The sequence below is a fragment of the Mustela nigripes genome, chromosome 14, assembly GCF_022355385.1.
Source record: "Mustela nigripes isolate SB6536 chromosome 14, MUSNIG.SB6536, whole genome shotgun sequence".
NCBI classification, from domain to species: domain Eukaryota; kingdom Metazoa; phylum Chordata; class Mammalia; order Carnivora; family Mustelidae; genus Mustela; species Mustela nigripes.
Window position 1 is genome coordinate 64,302,193 of NC_081570.1, and position 13,459 is coordinate 64,315,651.

The window sequence follows — 13,459 nt, forward strand, 5'->3', positions numbered from 1 at the left end:
TAACAGGAAGATTCTTTACATTCATGGCTGCCTTAGTGCACCATCCAGTCCCTGGGTTCCCTGACAGCCCACGGCCCACTGACTGCACACCCTTCCGATCCAATTAATGATGGCGCCCACGCCTCCTACCAAGCACATATCCAATTTAAGCGGTCTCCAGCTCTCCACCACCACCATCACCCACTTCTCTCCTCCCCCTTCCCATTCCTGTGGGGGTTAGTTAACTACTTGCCTACTTACTAATCCTTCTATTAACAAGATTTCAGCCTCCCTCCAAGGCCTTACACTGAAATCTATGAGGATTTGTGACTGACAGGGAAAAAATTAGAAAGCAGCTAGCAAAACTTTCCTGAAGGATAGACATACCCAAGATCTAAAAAATTATCTTAAAAGGACGGATTCCACCCTATGAATCCCCACTTCTTACCTCCAGCTCCCTTTGATGAAAGATCGGTAACCTTAGCCATGAATGACAAATTCTGTAAAAATAAGGTTTCTTCCCGGGAGCTCCATGGGGATGCAGGAGTAACTCTGTGGCTGGGGGAGGGGGCGGGTACGGAGAGGAGGCTTGGGGCGCAGGTTCCTAGAGCCCTCGATTCTTCGTTTGGCCACCTGGTCCCAGGTTGCCGCGTCCCCCCAGCGGCGCGCGCAGGTCAGCGCCGCGCCCGGGCGGTGGTGTGACTCGAAGGGGTGTGCCTGCGAGCCCCCCGCGCGCGCCCGTCCCCACCCCCGCACCCTGTGCCCGCCCGCGCAGCGTGACTGGCCGCCGCCGCAGACCCGGCTCCAGGAGGCGCAGAGCGCGGCGCGCTGAGTGGGAGAGGCGAGCGGACTGCTGCCGAGCGGACTGCTGCCTGGCGGCCGCCGCGCTACCCTCCCTCCTCCGCTCCCTCCGCCCTTCTCTGGCGGCCGCGCTGCCTGGGAGCCCGGGAAGCCGCCGCTGCTCCGAGCCCGCAGCTCCGGCGCGGGGACCAGCGGCGAGGCGGGGGCGGCGGGAGCGCGGAGACCACAGGCCCCGGGGACAGGCGGAGGGGGTCACTGGCCTGGGCTGGCAGAGCTGAGCGTGGGAGTGTTTGCGCGTGAGATCTAGGGCTGCTCCGGTGCTCCGTGCGGACCCCGCCAGCCCCAGCCCAGGTCGCCGCAGCGCAGAAACCTCCCGGCCCGTGCCCCAAGGCACGCGCGGCACAGCCATGAACACCAACGATGCCAAGGAGTATCTGGCCCGGAGGGAAATCCCTCAGCTTTTCGAGGTAGGGGGCTAGGGCTGGTAGACGGCCGGGGGGATCTGGGGAAAGCATCTCCGGGTCTGGGGAGGCGGAGGCGGCGCCCCGTCTGCACCTTGCAGACACGGGGCACGGAAGTGAAGGGGCTTGCAGAAGCTCGCTTTCCCGCTTGCTCCGGGTAGTCGCCTTTCCAGCGGGTGGCCGGGGTCCTTGTCCGATGGCTGGGCTCAGGAGCCCGCACCTCGCAGATCAAGTTTCAGTCTTCCAGCAGGGCTCTGGAAGCAGGTTGCCCCCAGCGTACCCCTCGGATGTGCAGGGTGGGCTGCCGGAGGCGCTCGGCCCCGCTTTTTAGGGGCAAGGGCCAGGCCAGGTGGGTACGCTGGCGCTCAGGAGCGAGCAGGGACTCGAAACCGAGGGGTAGAGATCCCTAGCCCCTCCGTGCGCGGAGGGTCAGGACCCTGCAGAGAAGGGGAAGTGTGGACGGAAGTAGCGTTCTGCGGAGATAGCTTGGAGGAGAGGGATGAAGATGCAAAAACCAAATCCAAACCCGTCGAGTGCAGCACTATCTCCCGGGTGGCAGGCACCCAGCGCTGCTATGCGCTTTCGGTGAATGAACTCCTGAGCACGTTTTCCGTTGCCTGGGAAGGGATCGTTCTCCTTCCTCGCCTCCCGGACTGTAGCTTTCGCCTGCCTTCTCCATCCCACCTAGAGAATGCAAGTCAGAGAGAGAGCCGCGAGGCTGGCCTGACTCCTGTTGCTGTCTTCGGACCACATCACAGCCTCATCTCTACTAGATGTCCCAGGGGATAAGGAACACTTGGGAATGTGGGAGAGGAGGCTTGAGGGATGAACTAAAGGAACCTTGTTAGTTCTAAACCGCAGCCTACGTCTCGGAGCCTTTTGCTTCCTTGCCTTCTCTCTATATTTGAATTTTGGAAAATTCCTGAGTTCTTTGTGTTTTCGGTTAAAAACAAAAACAAAAAATGGAAGCGAGCCAAGCTTCATAGATGGAGCCCTGACAGATGAATTCCATTCACTGCAACACCCCACCCCCATTTCTAAAAGATGATAGACTGTAGACTGAGCCAGTAAACCAAGGGTCATGAGTTGTTGGAGGTTTGGTCTGCTAAAAGGAATTTTAAAACACCATTTGGGAAAAGAATCTGTTGCCTGTTTTTCCAAGTTGCCTTTAATATGGGCCACCATAATTGCAGATCTTCATTTTTTTCTCACCTCTGTAAGCCACTGGTTTCAGGTTGGTCTGAAGCCAAGATTTCCAGGTAAACCACACACTGAGCACAAGCCTGGTTTGTGAAACCCAAATCTAGCAAGTGTGTTACTCGCGTTTGAAAAGAATGGGGAGGTGTTGCATAAGGACAGGTCTCGGGGGTGGGTAGGATTTTTCAAGAGTTTTCCTTTTTCTTTTTAATTTTCAAAAAATAAATATGGAACAGAAGAGTTAAAAACACTAGGAAGGTTTTGTCATAAATATTAATTCTGAGATAAATTTCATTTCTATACTTCTAAAAGAATAATTAGAAACATCCACAGGAATGCCACCTGATTGCAAATTGCTGTCTATATTCTTTTTAAATGTGGTACTGTTTTTCCTTCTTTGTAACCACAGAGATTTTTGACAGTTGGTTCATTAAAATCTACACTGTGTATGCAGATAGGTGATAGCTGGCATTTTTGTTCAAGTATTATGTTTTGTTTTTCTGCATATGAATGGGACATTTAAAAATAGTGTACACCCAGAAAGGGAAGTCTACTCCCTTAGGTGAAATGCAGTAATACAATGTATTTAAATGCAATCCTAGACAACTGGAAGATGGAAAAGACTTCTGGTGACCTCCAAAGACTGCATCCCACCAGTAAGAATCTATGCTTTATCCAGCACAAGACAGAAGTAAAACCTACCAGTTCTCCATGTAATAAACATAGACAGCAAAACCAAATGCTTTGTTTCCAAACTGGATTTTCTCCAGTAATAATGGTATGTGAAGTTTCTAACTATCCAGTTTATCAATTAGGTATCTATCAAACCAGAAACATTGCCTCAGCTGTAGACTTTAGACACCATTATAGACGAAGCAATTGATTATTAAATCTATATACTGTCAGACAACTAGATGTATTTAATTGACCTTTTCAGATTTTCTCCTGACTTGAAACATAACATGCACTAAATAGGATATCTATGGTAGGTTCAAGTTTGAAATGTGCTTCCATTTTTAGAGTAAATGTTTAAAATAAAAAACACTTTTGGGCGCCTGGGTGGCTCAGCGGGTTAAGCCGCTACCTTCGGCTCAGGTCATGATCTCAGGGTCCTGGGATCGAGTCCCGCATCGGGTTCTCTGCTCAGCAGGGAGCCTGCTTCCCTCTCTCTCTCTGCCTGCCTCTCCATCTACTTGTAATTTCTCTCTGTCAAATAAATAAATAAAATCTTAAAAAAAAATAAATAAAAAATAAAAAACACTTTCCCCTGATACTGTCATGATTTTTAACTTTAGGGAACCTTAGGGTGTATGTATTGATCTTATATTACTGTACCTTAGAACAGAGATTTAGCAATTAATTTGAATTCTAGTAAAAGCAAAATTAGATTATTCAGGTTCTTAAAGGATTAACTCAGAATAATAATGTCTCTTGGTTTTCTTGGATCCCTGATGGTGGCTGATTATTAGAGGGAAGGGTTAAAATTATCCATGAAGAAGTGGAACTGTTTCCCTCTAAAATCAGTACCCTTTGGGGAATCAGATTTCTTTAGGGAGGCTGGAGATGTATATTTTCCAGTTAAAAAAAAAATTCATTAAGTATGTTCACTCACTTCTGGCAAGAATAGGGATTTTTAAAAAAGAGAGAGACCATGAGTGCTTCATATTGTTGGATTATGTATGGGGCACAGATAATATGGCATTTTCTTTTTACCCCATATCATATTTTTGCAAGACATAGAGAGTGGAATATGTAGGTTTTGGAATCAGAAACACTGAATTGGAATCCTTGGCTTACAAGTTTCCAGCTGGATAACCTTGATCAACTCATTAGCATCTCTGAGCCATGGTTTCCTAATCTATAAAATGGGGATAATAATATCACATAGGGCTAAGAGTGCATTGGGTGAGCTAAGGCATACAAAGAAACAGAGTAAGCACAGTTAACTATATTAACATAGAAATGTGAGGAGTTAAACACAATGTGTGTGTCCGTGTGTGTGTCAGCATGTGTCTGTGTATATATAACACAGGTCTTGACACACAAATGGAATGTGGATGCTCAGATTAGTTTTTTCCTCTCCCTCTGCAATTGAACTCCTCCCAGCACTCTGACAATTTGGTATTTGAGAGAACAAATGTACCTGGAAAGAACTACATACCACCTTTGAGCAAATTGCACAAGAATAATTTGAAAATAAAATACTTTATTTAGCAAAGATGTCAGTCTTTCAAAGGATGTGTGTGTGTTGTACATTAATAACGTATATTGGTGATAATATTCCTCTATGCTTTTTCCATGAAATACTGTAAAGGAAAATATTTTGCACATCAGTCCAGTTTCCAGGAGTCATTATTTCCAAATTTGGCATTTTTAGAAACCACTACATGTGACATATTGGATACCAGGTTTTCCTCTGTAACCTCAGTGGATATTGTGGTGATCTATTATATATCAAATAGGATTTTTTTAAGTGTCAGACTATGTTTTGAATAAATTTTTGTTCCCAATTAGAAAGCAGACCAATGTGCCCCTACCACGTGCCAGGGACAATGTCAGGGGCTAGAGTCTGAAAAATAAAAAAGACCTACTCCATGTTGTTGAAGAGTTTATAGTTTAGAACATGAGACCAACACACAAATTGATGGTTTCAGTATAAATGACAGGTAAAACTTTTTTTTCTGGGTAATATGGAATGCCAGGAAGACGTCCACAAGCCAACCTGGGTGCTCAGAGGAGGCTTCCTGATCATAATAATATTAAAACCACCAACATCTATTGAGTATTTACTATGCTCCAGGCCCTCAATATGCCCTTTACAAATATTATATTTTTAATCCTTAAAAATTCTTGGAAGTAGGTAGAACTCCATTTCACCAATGAAGAAACTGAGGCTTGGAAGCTTTAAGAATGGGTAGGAATAAGACAAGTAATGACTGGAGCATTTTTACACACTGCACTTTATCTCACTGTGATAGGGTGCCTCCATTTTAAACAATGTTGTTGTCTGAATTGTGTAAAAGGCAGAGAATGCTGAGCTGAACATTAATGGTCAAGAATTTAGGGGTTATCTTGGGGCGCCTGGGTGGCTCAGTGGGTTCAGCCTCTGCCTTCCGCTCAGGTCATGGTCCCAGAGTCCTAGGATCGAACCCTACATTGGGCTCTCTGCTCAGTGGGGGGAGCCTGCTTCCCCCTCTCCCTCTGCCTGCTTCTCTGCCTACTTGTGATCTCTCTCTCTCTATCAAATAAATAAACAAGTAAATAATATCTTTTTTTTTTAAGATTATTTATTTATTTATTTGACAGAGAGAAATCACAAGTAGATGGAGAGGCAGGCAGAGAGAGAGGAGGAAGCAGGCCTCCTGCCGAGCAGAGAGCCCGATGCGGGCCTCGATCCCAGGACCCTGAGATCATGACCTGAGCCGAAGGCAGCAGCTTAACCCACTGAGCCACCCAGGCGCCCCAACAAGTAAATAATATCTTAACAAAAAAAGAATTTAGGGGTTATCTTAATTCCTCAGCAGATCATGATTCCACCTCTAATTGTGTATTAAAAAAAATAAATGCAAAGAACAAAAGCAACCCAGAGTTCAAAGATGAGTCATAGACCTATTTTAGCAAAGGTGGTTTCAACACCTATTTCATATGGGCGTATTTTGTTGTATTCCAGAGCCTTCTGAATGGACTGATGTGTTCTAAGCCAGAAGACCCCATAGAGTACTTGGAAAGTTGTTTACAGAAAGTCAAGGAGTTAGGCGGCTGTGACAAAGTGAAGTGGGATACGTTTGTCAGCCAGGAGAAGAAGACCTTACCTCCTCTCAATGGAGGACAATCACGGAGATCCTTTCTAAGAAATGGTAATGTATATGTAGAATAATGCTTTATTATTATTATTATTATTATTACCGCAGTTCTTTTTATAAAACACACCATATAGACTGTAGAGGGTCATTTATTTTAATAGGTTTCTAAAAGCCTAGAGAGATATTTGGCTCTGGAACATGATTAATCTCTCTGCTCCAAATTCTGATCACCCTTGTGATGAGACAAAAGACCATGCCACTGTCCAACATTACCCGAAAGGCTTAATGAAGTTTTGTATTTCTGACTTCATTATTTTGCAAAATGAATAACATTAGCAAACTATGAATTTTTCTTAAAATTGCAGAGTTTCCCAAATAAATGGATAGACAAAATAGTTATTATGTAACAATTCAACATTTCTTAATTAGCTGGGAAGAGCTTGGCATAATATGTTTCCAAACTCAGAGTTCGTATTAATGCATCTGCCTAAGTGCATATTAAGTTTATACTAATTAATCCAACAAGTATTTATTAAGCAACTACTGAATGCATCATAATAGATGAGGCATTTGGATGCTATAAAAGAAGTAGAAGACATGAACTTGTCTAGCAATTTTAAGAATAGCTTGGAACTAAGAACTGGAGTTCACCCGAGGAAATTCGGGGTATATTCTGAGAACTTTCTGAAGTACATGCTTATCAAAATTAATGGTTCAACATCAGCCAACTCCCTTTTAGCCTCTGGTTGAAATTGAGAAGTATAATTGTCTGTGCAAAACAGAATCAGAGGAAACCAGGTTTATTCTTTCCCAGTGGCCAAGATCATTATATTTTCAAAATTTACACCACTTTCAAAAATTATATCATGAAATGTTTGCAGTATTTGTAATACAAGTATTACAAGCATTTGTAACAAATACAAGAGGGAAATAAACTCCAGTTTATTTATTTAGTCATGACCTGCTTAGATTTTATTTGAATCAGTGTGTGTGGGCGGGGGGGGGGTAGTTATAGTGTGTTAATATTTAAGTGTGTGTGGGCGGGGGGGTAGTTATAGTGTGTTAATTTTTAAGAAGCACAAACAGAAAGGGTAGGCAGAAACAACATTTTCTCAGAAGCATCTCCAGAGAGCAGGATACTTCCCTATCCGTGTCATAATCATCACTAGTTGGTAGAGGCCCGAAGGTGCAAGTGACCATTGTCTCTTGGGCATATCACTCAGTAAATTTCTGCTTTGGTGAACAAATGATGTTTTCATGGCCTTGAAAGTTTCACGTACCTTCCCAAAACAGCTAACTTACTTCCCTTGGTATTGTTATACTGTTAGAATCTGGCCCTTGTTTAATTCAGTGAAATAAGTATGGGGAACCATTTCTAAACCTTAAAGTACTAATAAACCTCAGGTATTACTGGATTTAGTCTAAAATATTTTTACATTTTTAAAATTTAAATTTAAGAGGTATGTCATCCCTTAGTCCAAAAGCTGCTCTTAGACTGGGTATCAAAAAAAGTGACTGTTTTGCAACAAAATAAAATCCGAATGCTTCTATTTCATACCGTTACTTGGCTTGATTATACATAGAAGCCAGGTAGGCCAAGTGTGTAATAGAAAATAGTGGAGACTGTGGTCAAGTAAGTGAGAACAGTCGTTTCTAAAGACAGTCATGCACAAATTTTGGAAAAATGTTGACTGAACAAAACACACCTATGGGGCTGTGTTAGGCCCACAAATCACCAGTTTAGAAGTCCTGTGTGAGCAGGATAAGCTAAAACAGGAATGGAGAATATAGGTTTAACTTTCATTAGAATTATAATTATGTATTAATTTAAAAATCTCCATATCTAATAATACCATACCAGAATTCTTTCTCTGAGATCTTTTAATCATCACATAGAACCTTTCAATGTACTATGATGACAAGAATGCCTTATTACATCCCTGTATCTAAGACACATGCTGAAAGACAGAAAATGGTTTCTAAATGGAATTTTCTGTAATAATAACATTTTATTTTATGAAATGCTTTGCATACTTGTGCTTTGTAAGTTTTAGCTATAATTTATGGAATATATTATTAAGTTAAAGGAAACTGATAACTTCTTCATAACTTAAAGCATCATTATTTCTAGAAATAAAGTGATTCATGCATATTTTGCTGAAATATTGATATAGCTATGTTAATATATAATTATCATAAAAATATCCTATGAATTAAAACATTTTAATCATTTAGGCAAATTGCTTTCATACATAAAGGTATGATAAAAAGCAAAGATAAATTATTGACTGAAGGGATTTTCTCAATGTAAGATAAGCATCCATTTTTTTCCTCCACCATATGTACACAATTGAATAAATAATTAGTTGTGAATAAGAGTTCTAATTCTGTAGCTCCAAATGACCAAAGAGCTTCTGTTGTGGAATGTCTCATTATCGTCTTATACTGAACATGTTTAGAAGCAAGCATAGCATATTTGCTTCAAAACCAGCACTTCCTTCTTTTCTTATTTCAATGAAGTCAGTCAGTGAGTCAGTTGAGCATTAAAATAACCATTTATTAGCACTACTATTGTCAGACATTCTTTTAAGACTGAGGATGTAGCCCCTGAGAAAGAACAAACATGGTACCTGCCCTCATGGAGTGACCCAGAGGGTATTATGTTAAGTGAAATAAGTCAGTTAGTGAAAGACAAATACTACAGGATTTCCTCACATGTGGAATTTTTGTCTGTTTTTTCACTCACGTGTGGAATTTAAAACAAAACAAACAAACAAAACCAGAATCTTAAATACAGAGAATAAACTGTTGGTTGCCAGAAGGGAGGTAGTTGGAGATACAGGTGAAATAATGGGGATTAAGAGGATACTTCTCTTGATGAGCACTGAGAAATGTATAGAATTGTTGAGTCATTGCATTGTAAACCGAAACTAATAAAACACTATGTTAATTATGCTTCAATTTTAAAAATAAAAAATAAAATAATAAAGTAAATTAAAAAGAAATGTTTTGTAAATACTATAGGAGTATAGATAGTGAACACTCTATACAGGTATGATGTATGTGTATTATATACATATATGGTATACTTACACACTATGTATATATATCATATGTATACAAATAATATACATACATGCATATATATATATGTAATATGTATATATATAAGTCCTATACATATGTATATAGTATGTACATAAAAATTATATAGACTATAATGTTGGGGTTGTTTTTTAAGAATTTTTAGAAGAGATGTTGATCAGGAATAATTGTTGAAATAAGAATAATGAAGTCGGTGATCATTTTGACTACAGAATAAAAAACATTGATGGTGAAAAAAATATACTTAAAATTAGAAGCAGAGTAGGTGATTTAGGAAATACCATATGCGATAAGATCAACCACATTAACAGGGGAATAGATCCAACCTAGGCTTGGGTTCAGGGTTATGCTTAGAGACAGAAAGCTGAGTGGGTGTTAGCTAGAGAAGGATGGGGGAGTTTGCATAGGTACCAGGGGATAGAGAACAGGAGTTCCTGACCTAGAGGAAGAGGCTATGATATAGACAGGAGTGAGAGAAGCCCACTATTTCTGGAGCAGAAGAGAAAAAGCAGAAAGATGCTTTATGAAATGCAATGTGTTCCTTATTTATTTAGACTTGAAACCTGGTAATTGTCTTTGTAATATCACCTCCTTTCATGTCATGGATCCCAATTTTAACCATGTTCTTCATATCTAAGCACTCATGTCCATTTCCCATGCTACCCTTCTAAGTGAAGCCCTCATTTCTCACCTGTGCATTACTGTACCTGACTCCTAGCTGCTACTCTTTGTGCTGTGCATCTCCCTACTCAATCCCTTCTAACCACTACCAGATTAATCTTCTTAAAAAACATTTCATATTAAATTATGTCACTGCTTTACCCCCCCTACCCCCAAAAAAACTCTCCGCTGGCTTTCTACCAGATTAAAGCAAAGGCTCTTCACCCTGTGGCCACACTCAGCCTACCCATCTTCTGGGTATTAGGACTTCTCTGTGCCCCCCAGAATCCTGACACACAGGGTGAGGAAGGAAGGAACCATGAACTATAGGAATCCCGGCTGAGGCTTGAACAACGCGGGAGTTAACAGCTGCATAAGGTTGTGAAAGTTGTGAGATTGTATACTACACAGCTCTAGGGAGCACCATTTGCAGAGACCAGGGTATATAGACTACCAAACAAGACTAGGCACTACTCAGAAAGTTTCCTCTAAACAGGAGTTGGCAAACTATAACCCAAGAGCTAAGTCTGTCTCAGTCTGTCTGTCAGTCTGTCTCAGACTGTTTTTCTTTTCTTTTCTTTTTTTTAAATTTCTTTTCAGCGTAACAGTAATCATTGTTTTTGCACCACACCCAGTGCTCCATGCAATCCGTGCCCTAATACCCACCACCTGGTTCCCCGAACCTCCCACCCCCCATTTTTATAAATAAGGTTTTATCATAACACAAGTTCATCCATTTGTTTATATGTTGTCTATGACTTCTTTCCTGCTACCATGGCCAAGTGGATTATGAGACTGTTCGATGTTCAAAATATTGCATATCTGGCCCTTTAAGAAAAAGTTTGCAGATCGCTTACAGGATGGGGTCTTCTTCCAGTTGAAAATAATCAAACTAATTTAGTTTGAAAATTTTTCTCTACTCATGGGCTAAGTACAAAAAATGTTTTATTATGCATATTTTTTTCCCGTTTCAAAGTTCTCTTACTCTTTTGCAGTAATGCCTGAAAATTCAAACTTTCCATATCGGCGGTATGACCGGCTCCCTCCAATCCATCAATTCTCCATAGAAAGTGATACGGACCTCTCCGAGACTGCAGAGTTAATTGAGGAGTATGAGGTTTTTGATCCTACTAGACCTCGACCCAAAATCATTCTTGTCATAGGTATGAGGACAGAAAGCAAAATTCTTATTCTACTGCTGTCTTTGCTTATATATTTACATTTCAAAAATTATGTTAATTATGTGTATTTGCAAATACTAAGTTGGGTAATGACAAACAATAGAAACAAGAGCTCAAGAGAGAGTAGATAGAAATATTTTTAGCATAATTTTCAATAAAACAGAATTATTATAATTATAATTATAATTATATGATCTTTTATAGAATCTCATTACAATGTCCTAAAAATTCTCTATAATAAATTGAAAGTATTAATTTCCTCAAGATTTATTATCCTATGATTTTATCTGTTTAACTTTTTTTTTTTTTTATCTGTTTAACTTTTAACATAGATAACTGAATGCACTTAAAAGTTTTCTAAACATGGTATGTTTTTATCTTTTTAACTCCACAAATTGAGTTTTTCTTCACTATTAACTTTAGAGGATAATAATAATAATTATAATATTATGTTGGTAAAGACTCATATAAATGAATCTTCCATATAGCAAACTGGCACCTAAAGAAAAATCTAAGTTTTGATGTTTCAGACAAGCAAATCTAGTAGAATAGTGTTTTACACAACACATAACATCTGAGTGTTAATCAAAATAATAATAACAGTTACTTTTTAACATTGCTTACAATGAATGAGTATGAAAATACTAGTCTGATGTCATTTCACAAGGAACGGATGTGGAAAATGTTGAAAGTCTTTTGCAAAACGCATTTCTGACCATTCTCACAAATTCTAACTTCCTCAAAATCTGTAAAAATCATGAGGAGACCTGTGAACCTGGAATATGTCATCATTGTCTCCTGTTCCAGTTTGACTCATCTTTCAGAGAGATGACCAAAAGCAAAAATCAAGGATGAATGTTCAAAGCTCTTCTTGTCAGTAATGTTAACAGGGGCAAAATGAATACGGCCCCCATGCAAGGAAGTACTATTTCCAGAAGATATAATGATGATAGCAACTAGGACAAAGCATGCAAATAAACACACCATGCTATAACAAGAATTTAAGTTCACCATACTAGAAGGAGTGATATTGGTCCATCTCTTAGTGTAATGAAAATGAAATTGCAAATATATTTAACCCTGAATTGTTTAAAACAGTAGTGTAGGAAGAAAGTGTAGAAACTGGCTTTCTAAAAGTCATTATTCTTATGATATATGGGAGGCACAACTATGCTATAAATTTCTCATTTTTTGAAAATGAAATGTTGTCTGTGTGTGCTTAAAAGTTGGACCTAGAAGATGAGGAAATGCTTGATTAAAACAGAGCTACAAAAACAAACAAATAAATAAAAGAGCTATAGGTGAAGAATAATTGGAAATTATTTTGCCATTTTATGATGAAATATTCTTTCAATCTTATTTTTCTTGTTGCTGTTACTAAAATATTGGTAGTTATTAATAGGACAAACAAATGGAGGCTTGACTGCCCATGAAAAAGGTATAATACCAAAATGCTCTCATGTAAAGCAACATATATATGAATTTTTTGTGCATTGTGAATTTTGTATGAAAATGACTAAAATATTCCAACAAACTAAGATCTCTGGAGAAGATGTAAATGCTTCAAATCTCCTCTGCTTCAAAGTACTCCACAGTTCTTTTTTACTCAGTAAAATCAGCTGGCTTCCCAAGAGTGTGATTCTGGTTTTAGACTTACACACTATAAAGTTTTATGTATCCCAGGAATGATGCAGAACCAATGAGTGTAAATACCTGTTAGATTTTAGAGGACTGAGTTATGAGAAGAAAGGAAAAACCGAACCTTAGGTTATCTGAGAAAATTGGGGCAATTTTATGAATTCTGAGGAATTATAATTGTACTTGAACCTTATAAATTTGTATTGTACCAGCCTAAAAAAAGAGTGGAGCAGGTACAGATACCCACGTGGATTTATATTCAAACAAACAAATTTCCTTTCTGGTGTTGCAGAATTTTTTTTAACGTTGGACTTCTTGGCACAGACATGAATCTCTCTTACGTTAATTATAAAATTTAAGAGATAGATGGGTCCCAATATTTATAAGTATTAGCGATTAATAGAATAAAATTAAGCTCGCTCTGGTTTCAGAGAGAATGTGAAATTAATTTGTTAGTTAAGCCCATCTAATAAATAAATGCTATTCTCTTCAATTGTGCAAATCATATGTTTGTGTTGTCTGCTATTTGCTTCTGTTAGTTGATAAAAAATTTTTTTTCTTGAAGGTGCCATAACTTTCTTAGCATGCTTGCTTTTTTTGAATTCAGTGGGATTTATAATCTCTTAGTTTGATG

The 13,459-nt window shown here is 39.5% G+C and overlaps 1 protein-coding gene across 2 annotated transcripts in view; it reads left to right on the forward strand.

Moving 5' to 3' along the window:
• Nucleotides 1–676: 676 nt before the first annotated feature.
• AK5 (adenylate kinase 5) overlaps nt 677–13,459 on the forward strand; it is a 240,395-nt gene continuing 227,612 nt past the window's right edge. Inside the window, exons 1-3 of one of the 2 annotated variants that reach the window (XM_059375168.1) lie at nt 677–1,247; nt 6,109–6,295; nt 11,002–11,169. In XM_059375168.1, coding sequence (XP_059231151.1) covers nt 1,188–1,247; nt 6,109–6,295; nt 11,002–11,169 — 415 coding nt within the window. In that variant the 5' untranslated portion in view covers nt 677–1,187. The remainder of the gene's footprint in view (nt 1,248–6,108; nt 6,296–11,001; nt 11,170–13,459) is intronic. The other variant, XM_059375169.1, reaches the window with a different exon arrangement.